Source organism: Symphalangus syndactylus, chromosome 4 (assembly GCF_028878055.3).
Source record: "Symphalangus syndactylus isolate Jambi chromosome 4, NHGRI_mSymSyn1-v2.1_pri, whole genome shotgun sequence".
Classification (NCBI taxonomy): domain Eukaryota; kingdom Metazoa; phylum Chordata; class Mammalia; order Primates; family Hylobatidae; genus Symphalangus; species Symphalangus syndactylus.
This window is the reverse complement of record NC_072426.2, coordinates 43,478,064-43,496,493: the sequence shown is the minus strand read 5'-3', so window position 1 is coordinate 43,496,493 and position 18,430 is coordinate 43,478,064. Positions and strand designations below refer to the sequence as shown.

The 18,430-nt window shown below is 44.6% G+C and overlaps 1 protein-coding gene across 3 annotated transcripts in view; it reads right to left on the bottom strand.

Moving 5' to 3' along the window:
• Positions 1 to 18,430, bottom strand: part of SRGN (serglycin) — a 48,480-nt gene that overhangs the window by 14,988 nt on the left and 15,062 nt on the right. For 2 of the 3 annotated variants that reach the window (XM_063637204.1, XM_063637203.1), the window contains exons 2-3: positions 2,941 to 3,020; positions 2,594 to 2,792 (exon numbers count right to left, since the gene is read on the bottom strand). In XM_063637204.1, the coding sequence (XP_063493274.1) occupies positions 2,594 to 2,672 (79 nt within the window). In that variant the 5' untranslated portion in view covers positions 2,673 to 2,792; positions 2,941 to 3,020. Of the gene's footprint in view, positions 1 to 2,593; positions 2,793 to 2,940; positions 3,021 to 3,160; positions 3,441 to 18,430 lie in introns of those variants that run through there. The other variant, XM_055274527.2, reaches the window with a different exon arrangement.

Below are 18,430 nucleotides of genomic sequence, written 5' to 3'. Positions count from 1 at the left end.
CCACACATCCCCAAATTTCCATTTCTTTGTGCTTGGTAGACACAATCTTACCCCACATCTTTACTTGGGTTTGACTTATAATAAAAATATACCACCACCAAATTCATATGTTGAAGTTCTAACCCATGGAATCTCACAATGTGAAATTGTTCAGAAATAGGGTCATTGCAGATATAGTTAGTTAAGATGAGGCCATTAGGGTGGCCCTGATCCAATGCCTGGTGACCTTCTAAGAAGATGGTATTAAGACACCGATGCATGGAGGAAAGGCCATGTGCAGACAGACAAGGGAGAAGGCGCCATCTATAAGCCAAGGAGCGAGGCCTCAGAATGCGATCGACCCTGCCAGCACCTTGATCTTGGACTCCCATCTCCAGAACTGTGAGGAAATACATTTCTGTTATTTAAGCCATTCAGTCCATGGTACTTTGTTATGGCAACCCGAGCAAACCACTATAGTAACCGAAATGGTTTTGAATATGCTCAGTAAAAGCAAGCCAAAAGCCTAGTTGATTTCATCAGCCAAACCAAGGGGCTAGATAAACACTTTTTATAAGACAGGAAGAATGTTGTCGAATCATATCTGGCATTGCACGGAGGTGTGAGGAAATGGTGTCACGACTCTTCACATCACAGCCTTGTGCCACAGTCACTCACATGTGCAGCCAGTGGGGGACATCTATTTCCCTGCACGCTCAGATGTGGGCACAAGCCCTTGAGCCCGATACCAAGAGCCTTTTTTCGGAAACACCCTAGTTTGTCAGTTTCTCCCTTGTCTCTTTCTATGGTTTCCTTTTCTAACAATGAGCTAAACCTATGAGGTCATGACATAAATGCTAGTATTCTATACAATTTCATGATGAATTATTTTCTTTCTTTCTCTTCCTTTCTTTCCTTTCTTTCTCTCTCTGTCTCTTTCTCTCTCTCTCTCTTTCCTTCTGACAGAGTCTTGAACTGTCACCTGGGCTGGAGTAGAGTGGTGCAATCTCAGCTTACTGCAACCTCCGCCTCCCAGGTTCAAGCAATTCTCCTGCCTCAGCCTCCTGAGTAGCTGGGATGACAGGTGCATGCCACCATGCCCGGCTAATTTTTTTGTATTTTTGGTAGAGACGGGGTTTCACTACGTTGGCCAGGCTGGTCTCAAACTCCTGACCTCATGATCTGCCTACCTCAGCCTCCCAAAGTGCTGGGATTACAGGCGTGAGCCACCACGCCCGGCCTTCTTCATTTCTTTCTAATGAATATTATACAAGGAACGTTTTTGTTTTCATTCTAGTTTTCCTTAATGAATCTTAGTGGGAAATTCATGTTGCTGGGAAATTTTGAAAACATAGACTTATGTATCTCTGGTTGGGGTATGCCCAGCACCATCTGGCCACTCAAGACTGTACTAAAGTATGGGCCTCATTACTCTCGATCTTGTCAGACCACATGGTTATTCGGGAATTATTTCATCAAGCTGAAGATATTCCCTAAAAGATCCCAGTGAAGCCTGTTCCCTACAATTGACAATGTTTTATATTTTAAAAATACATAGATTAATAAAGTTCCAGAAACATTGCTTGCTCTTTTTTCAATATTAGCATAACTAGAAGAAAATGATTTTATAAATTTCCAACATAAAATGAATGTCTCTGCGATCATCTGTAAGATTTCATCTCCACCGGAAGTAAGATCATGACAACCAAAAGTCACTTTGACGAAACAAACCTAGGACGTGTGTGTCACTGTGACTCAACATTTCCCTTACCATTTGGCAGAACCTAGTGTTTTTCTACTATAAGTTCAGCCATCCCTCTATCAAGCCATGACCTCTGTCTTATTTAGACATGATTCCTTATTTGCCAAAGAAGAACAAATTGTATTTTTCTTACAAGCCTATCATTTTCATTATCTTCGTCATTAAAGGTTTTAAGTTGTTTCAGTCTGACTAAACAACACTAAATGATAGATAAACCTAGGAAGGTATTTCCGAATATGATGCTTCTCTGAGCAAGAGCACAAATACCAAATTATTTGGCCTTCTCTTTAAAATCTGAGAGGCTTTACATTAACTATGTCTAACCATAATTGAGTTTTCAGTAAGAACCAAGTTTATCTTTAAAAAAAAAAATGAAAAAAAAATACACACAGTCAGATTCACCCCAGTTGGAATATAACATCTCCCCGTGTTAAAATAACAATGACACCGTCACAGCGCACTAAAACTTGGGGCTGATGTAGACACTTAGGGGTAGGCAGAAACCCCCCAACACTCAAAGGTACCATCTCCTCCATGCAACAGACACAGGAGTCATTTTCTAGATTCCTTTTTTGAGCTTTTAAAATTTATATACCTCACATTTTCATCCCAAAATAGTACATTTCAATCATTGTAAGAGTTTACAAGACTGCACACGCCACAGAGTTTAATTTTTCTTGATACCTAACTTAACTGAACTCATATTAAAGGGTTCAGCGACCCCAAATCCTTCTTCTTTGCCTCCTTTCCCACAATATTATACATTCTACGCCTTAAAATGAATATAATGACGTGTATGGACCATGGGGCTTACAGAGAAGATGGCTGGGGAACAAGACTCCTGAGTCTTACCTTGAACTGAGGATTCCAGAACCAAGATTAGGGCAAGAGCCAGGACGAGCCGACTGCATTTGAGTAGCTTCTGCATCATGACCAACTCAGTCCAGCTCTCCCGGCTGCACACCAACTTCTTGATTAGGAAATGTAGCAGGGTGCTTTTAGAAAATGTTCCAAAACCTCAAACCCTGCCCAGAACACACGTCACAATTTCCTGAACAAATAGAAAGACACCTACATCAAAACCCAGAAAGAAAGGGGGTAGGGGGAACACAGTAAAATAACTATTCATACCCATTATGAAACTGTACTGGACTCCCCCCAGGCCTGCTTTTTCAAATGTTTTGTTGTTTGCCACTTGCCTGCTAGAAATTTTTTTTCCCACCGAAACAGTAGAAACAGCATTCGGGACAGTTTGTTTTTCCTTTCTTCAGGTAACAATCTAAACACAAGATTGCGAATATTAAGAATCTGCTGCATTTTTGATGAGATAAGGGGGAGCTAGGTGCTGCCTTTTCGTCACCAAGCACTTTCAACATAAAACATTCTCTTCATTTTCTTTTTCACCGGGGAGTAACATACCTCACTGAGCCAAGCTCGTGAAGTGAAACTTCAAAGCTGAGCTCTAACCTTCAAGAATGAGTTGTCGGATTTCAGATGAACAGTTTCTTCTTCTTCTTCTCTTTTTTTTTTTTTTTTTTTTTTTTTTTGAGATGGAGTCTCACTCTGTCACCCAGGCTGGAGTGCAGTGGCGTGATATCAGCTCACTGCAACCTCCACCTCCTGGGTTCAAGCAATTCTCCTGCCTCAGCCTCCTGAGTAGCTGGGATTACAGGCGCACGCCACTGCGCCGGACTAATTTTGTATTTTTAGTAGAGATGGCGTTTCACCATGTTGGCCAGGCTGGTCTCGAACTCCTGACCTCAGGCCTTCCGCCCGCCTCAGCCTCCCAAAGTGCTGGGATTACAGGCGTGAGCCACCACGCCTGGCAAACAGTTTCTTCTTAAACTCAGTTTCTTGCATTAGATCATCGGCTCTCTCTCTATCTCAAGAACATAGGATTTTCAGTTGCAAAGACTGTGGTAAAACAGAAAAATTATTTTGCATTCCTCTCTCCTTCACATTGTGCATTTCTTAAGATTGGATTCCATTTCTATTTTTATCTGTTCTCCTAGTCAAAATTTTCAACTTGAGTTTTGGGTCATCTGGCCTTGAATAAGCCAGAAATCAGGAACGAGGGAGAGGTTGTCCTCACGATGAGCTGCTGGACCTTAGCAAACAACACAAGCCTCTGCCTCATGTAAATAAAGGAACAGCATTTTCCCTGGGCATGGTGCAGATTTCTGGAGGACTAAGGCTCCATATTAAAGTTCTACAATAAAGGCCAGGTGCTGTGGCTCACGCCTGTAATCCCAACACTTTGGGAGGCTGAGGTGGGCGGATCACAAGGTCAGGAGATCGAGACAATCCTGGCTAACACAGTGAAACCCTGTCTCTACTAAAAATACAAAAAATTAGCCGGGTGTGGTGGCAGATGCCTGTAGTCCCAGCTACTCGGGAGGCTGGGGTAGGCGAATCGCTTGAACCCGGGAGGCAGAGGTTGAGGTAAGCTGAGATCGTACCATTGCACGCCAGCCTGGGTGACAGAGAGAGACTCCATTTCAAAAAAATGAAAATAATAAAATAAAGTTATACAATAATTACGAGCCTATCATACATCCTTGCCCTTGTGGCATATACATTTTCCTTACTTCCTTTCAAGATTCAACCACTCTCCATTTCAACATGTCTATTCCTACCGTTCCCCCAGACGGCTTAATGCATGTGCCCCACTTTCCATTCTCATCCTCGCCCTTGCCTGGCCTTTGATAGGAGGGAGGAGTTTCCCTTCCCTTGTTTTAGGCTTCCTGCTGATTCCTTTACCATTTCCTGCTAAGGACAGAGCCTCAGAGTCTAATAGCCGTGGTGCAAGAACACAAAGAGTGTACGTGTTGGCCCTCCTCAGAAGCCCCTCAAATCAGCCAGAAGTGTGTCCTCCAACTCAGGGGCATCTCCAAGTGCAATAACCAATCCCAAAATGCACTGGCCTGGAAAGCTTTCCACTGAGGAACGTTGGTTTCAGTTTGAAATATCAGATGTCATCTTTGGTCCTTTTTAATCTAACTCCCAATTGAAAACCCTGGCACCAGAACAATAGTTCCTATCAATGGCTTCGATGAGTTTCCTGCAAATCCCCGAGCTGATTAGGGCTTGTGCTTTAAAATGGTAATTTTAGGGGCTTTTTCCATTTGGGAACTTCATTTTTTTTTCTTTCTTTCTCTGGGTCATGGTGTTATTTTTTTTTTTTTCCTCTCTCGCTCTCTGTCGCCCAGGCTGGACCTCCACCTCCTGGGTTCAAGCAAGCGCGTTTGACTAATTTTTTTCTTTCTTTCTTTCTTTTCTTTTTTTTTTTTTTTTCAGTATAGATGGGGTTTTTGTCATGTTGGCCAAGCTGCCCTCGAACTCCTGACCTCAAGTAATCCACCTGTCTCAGTCTCCCAAAGTGCTGGGATTACAGACGTGAGCCACAACGCCCAGCTCATGGTGACTTTTAAAGCACAGGTGCAGTATTCATAAGCATTTGCTCTTCTGCCACTATGCTGATAATCAAGTTTCTTTTTCTTTTTTTTTTTTTTTCTTTTTGAGATGGAGTCTTGCTCTGTCGCCCAGGCTGGAGTGCAGTGGCGCAATCTCGGCTCACTGCAAGCTCCGCCTCCCGGGATCACGCCATTCTCCTGCCTCAGCCTCTTCGAGTAGCTGGGACTACAGGCGCCCGCCACCACGCCCGGCTATTTTTTTTGTATTTTTAGTAGAGACGGGGTTTCACCGTGGTCTCGATCTCCTGACCTCGTGATCCGCCCGCCTCAAGTTTCTTTTTCTAAGAAGTCCTCCAGTCTCATTTTCCTAGCCCTCTTCAAGCTGTAGGAGAGCAGGATACATGCTGCAGCAGCCAGAAGTCCTGGGTCCAAGCCCATGTCCTTCACTTACCAGCTGAGCCACACTGGGCCGCTCACTCTTTATGCGTCCCTTGTTCCAGTTGTAATGATGGTGTGGGAAGCCAATGAGAGGATGTCCTCAAGAGCACATGGCACACGTGGTGAGGGAAGCATTGGCAACAGTCCTCAGGGCTGGGCACAATCTTCCCCAAAGTTTCCGCCATTAACCCAATAGGACCCACATCTGTCCCTAAAAGTCAATCTACGATATGCACGTTTTCCACAATTTTAAAAGACAAACCGTATACCAGACTTAATCCTTCTTTCACCAGGCAACCTGAAATACACATACTTTACTTCACATTCAGTTGATTTGCCCATAAAATGAGTATTCTTATTCCTTAACAGTCACCTGGAACATGACAGAAATCAGTTCCTGTTGTTTAATAAAGTAACCGGTCGCCGGCAGGGTGGGGTGGCTCACACCAGCCCTCTGGGAGGCCAAGGTGGGCGGATCACTCACCTAAGGTCAGGAGTTTGAGGATAACATGGTGAAACCCTGTCTCTACTAAAAATACAAAAAAATTATCTGGACATGGTGGCAGGCACCTCTAATAGCAGCTACTCAGGAGACTGAGGCAGGAGAATCGCTTGAACCTGGGAGGCAGAGGTTGCAGTGAGCAGAGATAGTGCCATTGCACTCCAGCTTGGGCGACAGAGCAAGACTTCATCTCAAAAAAAGAAAAAAAATGATAAATTGCAGTTACAAGAAGAGATACTGAGGGCAGCATGAAACTGCACAGAAGGGCAGCTCCAAGGCTTGTCTCTTTTTTAAAGCTCCAGGTTAAAGATTCCGCCACCAGCAGCCTCTAGGACTTTTGCTTGGCTCTTCATTCAGAGGGTTTTGACTCTGAACTGGGCGCTGTACCAAAAAAACAAAGCAAACAAACAAAAACCGGTAAATAGATACTGCACCAAATCTGTATAAATCTAGAGGCTTGAAGGATGGCGCCTGCATGAATTTTTGATTTCTAGAACTAGAAGGGACCTTAGAAATCATCTAGTTCCCTTACTCAGGTGAGAAAAATGCAAGTCCGGAAAGGTTAAATGATTTGCCCCTGCTCACACGGTTAGCAAGGGGCAAACCAGGGTTAGAACTCACGCTTCCTAATCCATGCCCCAGGATAGATGAGGAATGAAGAAGGGAAACAAGATTAAGATTTGTAAATAATCAGAAGTCCTGTTTTTTATTTTCTTGTAGAGGTACATACTAAGCATTTCTGTTTAGCATGATAAAATGATTAGGATTTGCTTCTAAATAATCTGGTTTGAGGGGGGATGGGAAGGGTATAGTGGTGGTTTGATAACTGCTGAAGTTGAGCAATGAGTAAATGAAGGTTCATTATACTATCCTCCCTACTTTAATATATTTTTGAGAATTTTCATAATAAGACAGCACAGTGGCCCACACTCATAATCCCAGCACTTTGGGAGGCCAAGGTTTGAGGATCACTTGAGCTCAGGAGTTTGAAACCAGCCTGGGCAACATGGCAAGCCCCCGACTCTATGAAAAATACCAAAATCAGCTGGGCATGGTGGCTCATGCCTGTAGTCCCAGCCACTTGGGAGGCTGAGTTGGGAGGCTAGCTTGAGTCAAAGAGGTGGAGGTCGCAGTGAGCTAGATCATGCCACTGCACTACAGCCTGAGTGACAGAGCCAGACCTGTCTCAAAAAAAATTTTTTTTCCATAAAACTTCTAAAAAATTATCCTTTTAGAAAGAGATCTTCATTTTATTTAGAGTCCATATAAATGAGAAAACATCTGATTTTAAAAAAGATATTACAGAAAAAAAAAGGCATGTTTTTTAAAAAGTGACATTTTTTTCACGGATCTCAGACAACTTTGAGTTTCCTATTATTTTAGTTCTACTTCCATTCCCACCCTCAATCATTTAGTGGACAGGGAGACTGTGGCCAAGACAAAAAAATCACCTTTTGTTTTTCTTACAACAAAGTCTTGCTATGTTGCTCAGGCTGGATTCAAATGCCGAGGCTCAAGCAATTCTCCTGCCTCAGCCTCCCAGTTAGCTGGGACTACAGGCACACGCCACACGCCTGGTCAGGAAATTATCTTGATGCTTCTGGTCCCAAAGGAGCAGCTCTCATTGTGTCCTTGGTCTCCTTACCGAGGAACAATGTAGGGATGCCCTGGAAGAGGGCATAGTCTCAAGGTCATCCCTGGCAGGGCCATGTAGCTCCTTCTCCACCTCCTCCCTTCCCATCACCATAGCTACACATCTATTAATATTAGTTTCCCATGGCCGCGTGCAGTGGCTCATGCCTGTAATCCCAGCACTTTGGGAAGCTGAAGCAGACAGATGACTTGAGGTCAGGAGTTTGAGACCAGCCTGGCCAACACGGTGAAACCCCTTCTCTACCAAAAATATAAAAAATTAGGTGTGGTGGCATGCACCTGTAATCCCAGCTACTCAGGAGGCTGAGAACCCCTTGAACCCGCCAGGTGGAGGTTGCAGTGAGCCGAGATTGTGCCACTGTACTCCAGCCTGGGTGACAGAGGGAGACTCTGTCTAAAAAAAAAATATATATATATATATATATATATTTATATATAAATATATATAGAGATATTTTCCCAAAAGCAGGATTGCTCCCCTTCTTAAAATTTTGCCTCCAGAGTCCTAGTCCAGAAACCTCTCTAGGTACCTAAAAGTTGAGGAACTTGGGGTTATTGGGTTGGTTTTGTTTTTTTGTCTGTTTATTTTGTTTTGGAGACAGAGTCTCACTCTGTCACCCAGGCTGGAGTGCAGTGGCTCACTGCAACCTCCACCTTCCAGGTTCAAGTGATCTTCCTGCCTCAGCCTCCTGAGTAGCTGGGATTATAGTCATGTGCCACCATGCCCAGCTAATTTTTCTATTTTTAGTAGAGACAGGGTTTCGCCATGTTGGCCAGGCTAGTCTTGAACTCCTGGCCTCAAGTGATCTCCCTGCCTCAGCCTCCCAAAGTGCTGGGATTACAGGCGTGAGCCACTGTGCCCATCCTAAAACTGTTCTTTAAAAAAAGTTGTTTTTTTTTTTAGGCTGGGCACGGTGGCTCACACCTGTAATCCCAACACTTTGGGAGGCCGAGGCGGGCAGATCACGAGGTCAGGAGATCGAGACCATCCTGGCTAACATGGTGAAACCCCGTCTCTACTAAAAATACAAAAAAGAAAAAATTAGCTGGGCGTGGTGGCGGGCGCCTGTAGTCCCAGCTACTTGGGATGCTGAGGCAGGAGAATGACGTGAACCCGGGAGGCAGAGCTTGCAGTGAGCTGAGATCCCGCCACTGCACTCCAGCCCCAGCCTGGGCGACAGAGCAAGACTCCGTCTCAACTTTGTTGTCAGGCTGGAATGCAGCGATGCAATTGTGGCTCACTGCAGCCTTGACCTCCTGGGCTCAAGTAATCCTCCCTCCTCAGCCTCCTGAGTAGCCGAGACTACAGGCATGCACCACCACACCCAGCTAATTTTTTAATGTTTTGTAGAGATGGGGTCTCACTATGTTGCCCAGACTGGTCTTGAACTTGGGTCTTGGCCTCTCAAAGTGCTGGGATTATAGGTGTAAGCCACTTTGTCCAGCCAAAAAATACTATTTTAAAAAAAGAAAGGCATTGAAGAACTTCTCAAAATGCTACCCTGAGTCTAATAGGACACAGAATTTCAATTCCAAAACTATAGGACTTACAAAAAATTATAGGATATTACAAATAGTGGAAACACATCTCTTGGGAAATTTCAGAAGGGGCACAGGAGTGGATATGTGGGTTAGAGAGAGCAGGACCCTTTGAATATGAATCAAGAAAAGAGGTCTTTATTTGACTTCTTGAGTCTTACCTTTCTCCCAACACACACCATCTATCGATGCTATTCTAAAATTATTTTTGTCTATCTTTAGTTAGCTATCTTTTCTAATTAAAAAATTAGGGCTGGAGGCCGGACGTGGTGGCTCACGCCTGTAATCCCAGCACTTTGGGAGGCCGAGGCGGGCGGATCACGGGGTCAGGAGATCGAGACCACGGTGAAACCCCGTCTCTACTAAAAATACAAAAAACTAGCCAGGCATGGTGGCAGGCGCTTGTAGTTCCAGCTACTCGGGAGGCTGAGGCAGGAGAATGGCGTGAACCCGGGAGGCGGAGCTTGCAGTGAGCCGAGATTGCGCCACTGCACTCCAGCCTGGGCGACAGAGCGAGACTCCGTCTCAAAAAAAAAAAAAAATTAGGGCTGGGCATGGTGGTTCACACCTGTAATCCCAGCACTTTGGGAGGCTGAGGTGGGCAGATCACGAGGTCAGGAGTTCAAAACCAGGCTGACCAACATGGTGAAACCTTGTCTCTACTAAAAATACAAAAAAATAGCTGGGCGTGGTGGTGCGCACCTGCAGTCCCAGCTACTCAGGAGTCTGAGGCAGGAGAATTGCTTGAACCCGGGAGGCGGAGGTTGCAGTGAACCGAGATTATGCCACTGCACTACAGCCTGGGTGACAGAATGAGACTCTCAAAAACAACAACAAAAAAACAATTAATAGGCCAGGCACAGTGGCTGATGCCAAGGCAGGAGGACCACTTTAGGCAAGGAGTTCAAGTCTGCAGTGAGCCACGACTGTGACACTGCACTCCAGCCTGGACATCATAGTGAGACCCTATCTCAAAAATAATTAACTAATTAATACTTACTATGGAAAAGTCAGCAGGTGAAGAATTGCAAGGAGGGACTTAAAAGAAAGGACAAGTCCGGGCTCAGTAGCTCACGCCTGTGATCCTGACACTTTGGAAGGCAGAGGTGGGCAGATCACAAGATCAGGAGTTCATGACCAGCCTGGCCAACATGGTGAAACCTTGTCTCTACTAAAAATACAAAAATTAGCTGAGTGTGGTGGCATGCGCCTGTAATTCCAGCTACTCAGGAGGCTGAGGCAGGAGAATCACTTAAACCCAGGAGGCAGAGGTTGCAGTGAGCTGAGATTGTGCCATTGCACTCCAACCTGGGCAACAGAGCAAGACTCCATCTCAAAAAAAAATTTAAAAAAGAAAGGACAAATCCTTTGTCACCTACCACTCAGAGATCATGACTATCATGTCTTCCATCACGATGACTTTGAGTGTGCAACTCAAAGTAGCACACACCACTCCCTGGCACACTGGATCCCCCTCAGCTTCCTTCATTGCTCTTATTTTATACCCTATCCTGCAGCACTACATAGCCCCACCAATGTCCCCAGAACTCACCTGGTTGTTCATTCCTGCCAATCCTATAACCCATCCATCCATTCTACCACCATGAGATGCTGAGCTCCCTCCAAAGATAAGCAACCTATCAAAGTTCCCAAATTCAGTGACAATGTTTCCAACATCACCCCTACTTCCTTCTCCTCCAGACACACACCATTATACTCCATACCTGCAATTATACTTAAGGTTATGAGTCACTAAAGAAGAAGGAAGTTCTTGCCCCTTAATCTGTAATCACAGAACATCAACCTGATCTTCAACGGCCTCTTCATTTCAGTTCCCGATGCTGACCACATTTACCAATTAAGTTACTACACTTTAGTTGGTTCTTATTTTTTGCCAGACTCTAGGCTCTTTTTTTTTGCTTTGGTTAAAAATTTAAAATATAAACAGCATCACTTAGTGAAATGAGATTTAGCAGCTTCATTGAGATGGTAAAAATTTTTTCACATGATGAATTTTAACTTTTTTTTTTTTTTTTTTTTTTTGAGACAGGGTCTGGCTCTGTCACCCATGTTGGAGTGCGGTGGCTGGATCACGGCTCACTGCAGCCTCAACCTCCTGGGCTCAAGCAATTCTCCTATCTCAGCCTACCAAGTAGCTGGGATTACAGGCACTCGCCAGCACATCCAGCTAATTTTTGTATTTTTTGTAGAGACAGGGTTTTACTGTATTGTCCAGGCTGGTCTCAAACACCTGACCTCAAGTGATCCGCCTGCCTTGGCCTCCCAAAGTGCTGGGATTACAGGTGTAAGCCACCACACCCAGCTAAATTTTAACTTTTAATTCTCACTAAAGAATGAAAGGATACAGCCACCCTCCATCCAAAAAAATAGTATCTACTACTGAAATAGGTTGCTTCTCTTCCACTCTTCCAACTTCAGTGAAATGCTCTACACCTTGATGACCTTTAGTTGATTATATCCTCAACTGGACTGAACTTCCTGATTAGCTTCACATGCTTCTGTACCTCCCCTCAAGGCACTGAATGAATGAATAGATGAATAAATATGTATTGAATATTTCCTCTTTTTTTTTTTTTTTTTTGCATGTTCTTGTCTTGGCTTCACACCAAGATTATACTAGGGATGTATTTTTTTTTTTTTTTTTTTTTTTGGACATGGAGTCTCGCTCTGTCACCCAGGCTGGAGTGCAGAGACGCTATCTCGGCTCACTGCAAGCTCCGCCTCCCAGGTTCACGCCATTCTCCTGCCTCGGCCTCACGAGTAGCTGGGACTATAGGCGCCCGCCACCACATCTGGCTAATTTTTTGTATTTTTAGTAGAGATGGGGTTTCACTGTGTTAGACAGGATGGTCTCGATCTCCTGACCTCGTGATCTGCCCCCCTCGGCCTCCCAAAGTGCTGGGATTACAGGCGTGAGCCACTGCGCCCGGCTGCTGCTCTAGAACGTAATCAGTTCAACTACCCATTGACCAAAAAATTAACAGTGGTGTTTTCTGGACAGTAGGATCACAAATGTTTCTTCTTCATCTTTTCCAGACTACTCTAAATTTTGTAGAAAAAAAATATGTATCATATTAATAATCAAGAAAAAAGGCTCAATAAAAATATTTTGGTTGTTTACAAAAGTTTTACTTTAGGCCGGGTGTGATGGCTCACGCCTATAATCCCAGCACTTTGGGAGGCCAAGGCGGGTTCAAGATCAGCCTGACCAACATGGTGAAACCCTGTCTCTACTGAAAATACAAAAAAAAAAAAAAAAAAAAAAAAAATAGCCAGGCATGGTGGTGCAAGCCTGTAATCCCAGCTATACAGGAGGCTGAGGCAGGAGAATCACTTGAACCCGGGAGGCAGAGGTTGCAGTGAGCCAAGTTCATGCCACTGCACTCTAGCCTGGGCTATAGAGCGAGACTTCATCTCAAAAAAAGTAAAAATAAAAATAAATAAATAGATAAATAAGTAATGAAAATAGAAATAAATTAGCCATGTGTGGTGGTGCGTGCTTATAATCCCAGCTACTTGGGAGGCTGAGGTGGGAGGATCACTTGAGCCCAAGAGGTCAAGGCTGCAGTGAGCTGTGATTGTGCCACTGCACTCCAGCCTAGGTGACAGAGACTGTCTCAAAAACAAACAAACAAAAAGAATACTGTTTCTTTTCAGATTTTAGAGCATCTATGGTGGTAATAATAGTCTTAGCTTACGGAGGGGAAAGTGAGGTCCCTTTCACTTTTCCCAAGAACTTGGAAATAGGGCTATGAGACCTCCTTCAAGAAAACTCTGGAGGAAAGATGTGCAGATTCACTGGAACATGACTGAATGGAGGGAGGGAGAGGTGAAGAGAAGAGATTCTGTCCTCAAAGTCAAGCCAGCCTTCCCCAAGGTACATCCTACCTCAAAGACCAGCTGTCTCCTTGAATAGGGTCAAAGGGCACTTCCCTAGGGAGAAGGGGGTAATCTCTCCTTCTGGATGGGTAGGAATGGATGGGCAGGACAAATTTGCAAATTTTCTCCTTCACAGGACTCCTATTATAGTTTTCAGATACAGACTCATTCATCACCAGGCACCGTGGCTCACGCCTGTAATCCCAGCACTTTGGGAGGCCAAGGCAGGTGGATTGCTTGAGGTCAGGAGTTCAAGACCAGCCTGACCAACCTGGTGAAACCCTGTCTCTACTGAAAATACAAAAATTAGACGGGTGTGGTGGCAGCCTGTAATCCCAGTATTCAGGAGGCTGAGACAGGAGAATTGCTTTAACTGGGAAGGCAGAGGTTACAGTGAGCCGAGATTGTGCCACTGCACTCCAGCCTGGGTATCAGAGTGAGACTCTGTCTCAAAAAAAAAAAAAAAAAATATATATATATACATATATATATATACATATATATGGACCCAAGGTGCCCAGCATTTTGAAGTCTGCTCTTGCTCACATAGCTGCTGCCATGGTTAATAAGGTTCCCATTAGGATAAAGTGTTGTGTACTGAAAGGACTCTTTAAAGGCTGGGACCCTAAAGACTCCATTGAGGGCCATCCTACCAATGCTGGTTTTTAAGCAAGGCCACTTCTCAGAGTTTCCAGACAGAACCCAAAAACATGTTCTGCTTCCTGTCCTAATCTCTACCTCAACTACGTTAGTCTCAGCTGATACTCAATGAAGATATTCTTCCCAATATTTGCATATTTTTATTTGTTATGTTAATCGACAAATAAAAATTGTATATACTTATTGTGTACAACATAATGTTCTAGAATAAGTATACATTGTGGAATCCCTAAATTGAACTGATTAGCATGCATTACTTCACATAGTGTTTTCTGTGGTGAGAACACTTAAAATCTACTCTCAGTGATTCTCAAGAATACAATACATTGGTCTGGGTGTATTGACTTACGCCTGTAATCCCAGCACTTTGGGAGGCCAAGGCGGGTGGATCACCTGAGGTCAGGAGTTCAAGACCAGCCTGGCCAACATGGTGAAACCCTGTCTCTACTAAAAATATAAAAATTAGCCGGGTGTGGTGGTGCACACCTGTAATCCCAGCTACTCAGGAGGCTGAGGCGGGAGAATCACTTGAACCCCGGAGACAGAGGTTGCAGTGAGCTGAGATTGCGTCACTGCACTCCAGTCTGGGAGATAGAGCGAGACTCCATCTCAACAACAACAACAAAAAATAATACAATACAGTGTTATTAAGTATAGTCAAGGCTGAGCATGGTGGTGCATGTCTGTAGTCTCAGCTACTGAGGAGGCTGAGGCTAGAGGATTGATTGAGCCCAGGAGTTTGAGACTGCAGTAAGCTGTGATCTTGCCATTGCACTCTAGCCACTGTCTGAAAAAAAAAAAATTAACTATAGCCATCATGTTGTACAGTAGATCTTTTGAACTTATTCCTCTTAACTGAAATCTTGTCCAACATTTGCATCTTAATAGAGGATGATAATCACTGAAGGACTGATGATCATCTTAGTATTTAATCCTCAAGCCAGGATGAGGTAAGGGGTGCGGTTAGTAGAGAGGGAGGAAAAGACCGTTGGGGGCAAGCAAGAGCTTGCTCAATATACCTCAGTTCAAAACCACACTCTTGGAATATGGGGCTTGCATTGGGATCCTCATTGTTCTTTTCTTTTCTTTCTTTTTTTTTGGCGGGGGGATGGAGTCTCACTCTGTCACCCAGGTTATAGTGCAGTGGCATGATCTCAGCTCGCTGCAGCCCCTGCCCCCTGGGCTCAAGCAATCCTCCCATCTGTCCTGAGTAACTGAGACCACAGGCGAGTGCCACAACGCCCAGCTGATTTTTTGTATTTTTGGTAGAGACAGGGTTTCTCCATGTTGCCCAGGCTGGTCTTGAAATCCTGACCTCAAGTGATTCGCCTGCTTCGGCCTCCCAAAATGCTGGGATTATAGGTGTGAGCCATGGCACCTGGCCAGGGATCCTCCTTGTTCTGTGTGACTAGAAGACAGCCCCCATCTCAGAGGCCCATCATCACAGTGTGATTAGGGGGAGTCTGTGCTCAGCCTGATTAGTCCACTCAAGCTCACTGCCAAGAGCCATCCTCTTGTTCCTTAGAACTGCACTGTCCTACATGGTAGCCCCATGTGGCTGTTAAAAACTTGACATGCAGCTGGTCCAAACTGAGATGTGCTATATTTGTGAAATACACATTGGATTTGACATAGTAAGGAAAAAAGAATGTAAAGTATCATTAATAATTTTTATATTGATTATACATTGAAAAAATAATATTTTGGACATACTGGATTAAGACATATTATTAAAATTAATTTCACATGTCTTCTTTTACTTTTTAAAATATAGTTACTAAAAATTTGAAATTATGTTTGTGGTTTGCATTATATTCTGTTGGACAGTGCTGGCTTAGAAAATTGTAACTTTTTTAAAATTAAGGAATTTTTTTTTTTTTTTGAGATAGGATCTTTCTTTGTCACCCAGACTGGAATGCAGTGACACCAATCATAGCTCAGGCAGCCTTGAACTCCTGGGCTCAAGTGATCCTCCAGCCTCAGTCTCCAGCCTCAGTCCTGGCCTCAAGCAATCCTCCTACCTCAGCCTCCTGAACAGTTGGGCCTACCGGCACACATCACTACACCCAGCTAATTTTTCTTTTTTTCGCAAAGACAAGGGCTCGCCGTGTTGCCCAGGCTGGTCTTGAACTCCTGTGCTCAAGCGATCCTCCTGCCTCAGCCTCCCAAAGTGCTGGGATTACAGGTGTAAGCCACCACACCCAGCCAAAATTAAAGAAAACCTTGGTTAGAAAGAAGAGAGATTCATGACCTGAAAGTGTATCTGCACCAAAAAGTATTCCATAAATAGACAGTTCTCAATGAAAAACACTCAGACATCATTTGGAAGAACCCATGTAACCCAAAGATAAAGCACCACTGGTGGGTTTCATTAGGATATTCCAGGTACCACGCTGAGGACTTTGTGTGTATTAATTCACATGATCATCATAACTGCCCTGTGAAATAGGCATCATTTTTATACCTATAAAAAAAATGAGAAAATTGAGGCACAGAAAGGTTTGAATACAGAGATTTGACTTCTGGCAATCTGACTTCAGATCCCGACTCTTACGCGTTCTGACACTCCTGTGAGCTCTCCTTTGTTGGATGTAGCTTTCTGGGAGGATTTTCTTTATCAGTCCAGTTTCCCCAGCAAGCCCATCCCACCTCTGCCCTGGCATTTAAAAATCAAACACTCCTGTCTGCCGTGAGCAGGGAAAGCCCTTCCTGGAATCACAGGGCCCTAAATCTCAGAGTTTGGGCAGAACCCCGTGTCTGCCAACATGATGCTCTCAAATCCCTCCTTTTGGCAACTTAGTAGATTATGAGAACATGACTTTGTATTTCTGGCCCCAACAGCCTAAAGGCTAGGACACTCTGACAGGTTTTATTCTTTCCTAAGTTGTCAAAGACCGTTTTTTTCACCATTTGCCTAATACTTTCCAAACCTTCCCAACAGACAGGCGGTTGGTTGCTTGCGAATGTTCTGAACCTCAGCTAAGGAACTACTGCCAGGGAGCAGCTGAGAGGGTCCCCCCACCCCCCACCCACCACCCCAGCACAAGCAGCTGAGAGGGTCCCCCCACCCCCCACCCACCACCCCAGCACAAGCAGCTGAGAGGGTCCCCCAACCCCCCACCCACCACCCCAGCACAGTTCCCACAAAGTGAAGATGGTTAAATGGTGGCGAAAGGAAAACTTGTGTCTTTTTCTTTTTTTCAGAGATAGGATCTCACTCTGTTGCCTAGGCTGGAATGCAGTGGAATGATCACAGCTCACTGCAGCCTCAACCTCCCAGGCCCAAGTGATCCTCCATCTCAGCCTCCCAAGTAACTGGGACTACAGGTGCACATCATCACATCCAGCTTATTTATTTATTTATTTATTTTAGAGACAGGGTCCCACTATGTTGCCCAGGCTGGTCTTGAACTCCTGAGCTCAAGTGATCCGCCCTCCTCCGCCTCCCAAAGTGCTGGGATTACAGGTGTCAGCACCCCGCCCGGCCTCACTTCATCTTTCTTTCCTGCTTTTCTTTTCCTCAGAAACCACAGAAATCAGATGGTTTTGCTTTTTATTTTTAAAAGTCTCAATCATAAGAATAATTAACTTATTCACCTTGGCAAGATGCTACAATTGCCATCTTATTTATAACATTGCTATTATTACAAAGCACACTCAGGGGTCTGCAAGCACCCAGTTTTCAGCTGTTTCCTTTTACAGACGAGGCCATTGAGGCCCAAGGAGCATGTGGCTTACTCAAGGCCGTGTCCTAGTTATGAAAGAGCCTGGATCAGAGCTATTTCCACCACCACATTGGTCTGATTTCCGTTAGCCTAAGGGTTTGGGCAGAGGGTGGTCCCCGGGGTTGGGTAAATGACCCCACCCTCAGAGTAGCCACAATGCAATTAGCACAGGCATGAAACCTCCTTCTTCCCTTCCCTTGGCCCTTTCTCAGACTCCTTATCTCTTAGGTGGCCCCTTCCTGATGTTTGTGTTGGATTTTGTTTCTTTTAGGCTGTAGCTATTCCCTCCGACTGAAATGCTCCACTCCCACATACTCACATGGTTAAACCCCTCAGCTTCGAGAAGCTGAATCTCACCTTCTTAAGGAGGCCAACCCTGGCGTCCCACCTAATCCTGCAACCTCCCCCACACCCTACAGCATGCCATAGCCCCCTTCCTTTCCTTTATTTATTTATTTATTTATTTATTTATTTATTTATTTATTTATTTTAGAGACAGGGTCTTACTCTATCATCCAGTCTGGAGTGTAGTGGCGCAATCTCAGCTCACTGCAGCCTTGACCTCCCAGACTCAAGTGATTCTCTCACCTCAGACCCCCAAGTAGCTGTGACTAGAGGCATGTGCCACCACACCCAGCTAATTTTTTTTTAATCTTTTGTAGAGATGGGGTCTCACTATGTTGCCCAGGCTGGTCTCGAACTCCTAGCCTCAATTGATCCTCTTGCCTCAGCCTCCCAAAGTGTTGGGATTACAGAGGTGAGCAGCCATGCCTGGTTTCCTTTCCTCTTTTTTTTTTTTTTTTTTCCTGAGATGGAGTCTCGCTTTGCTGCCTAGGCCGAACTGCAGTGGCGTGATCTC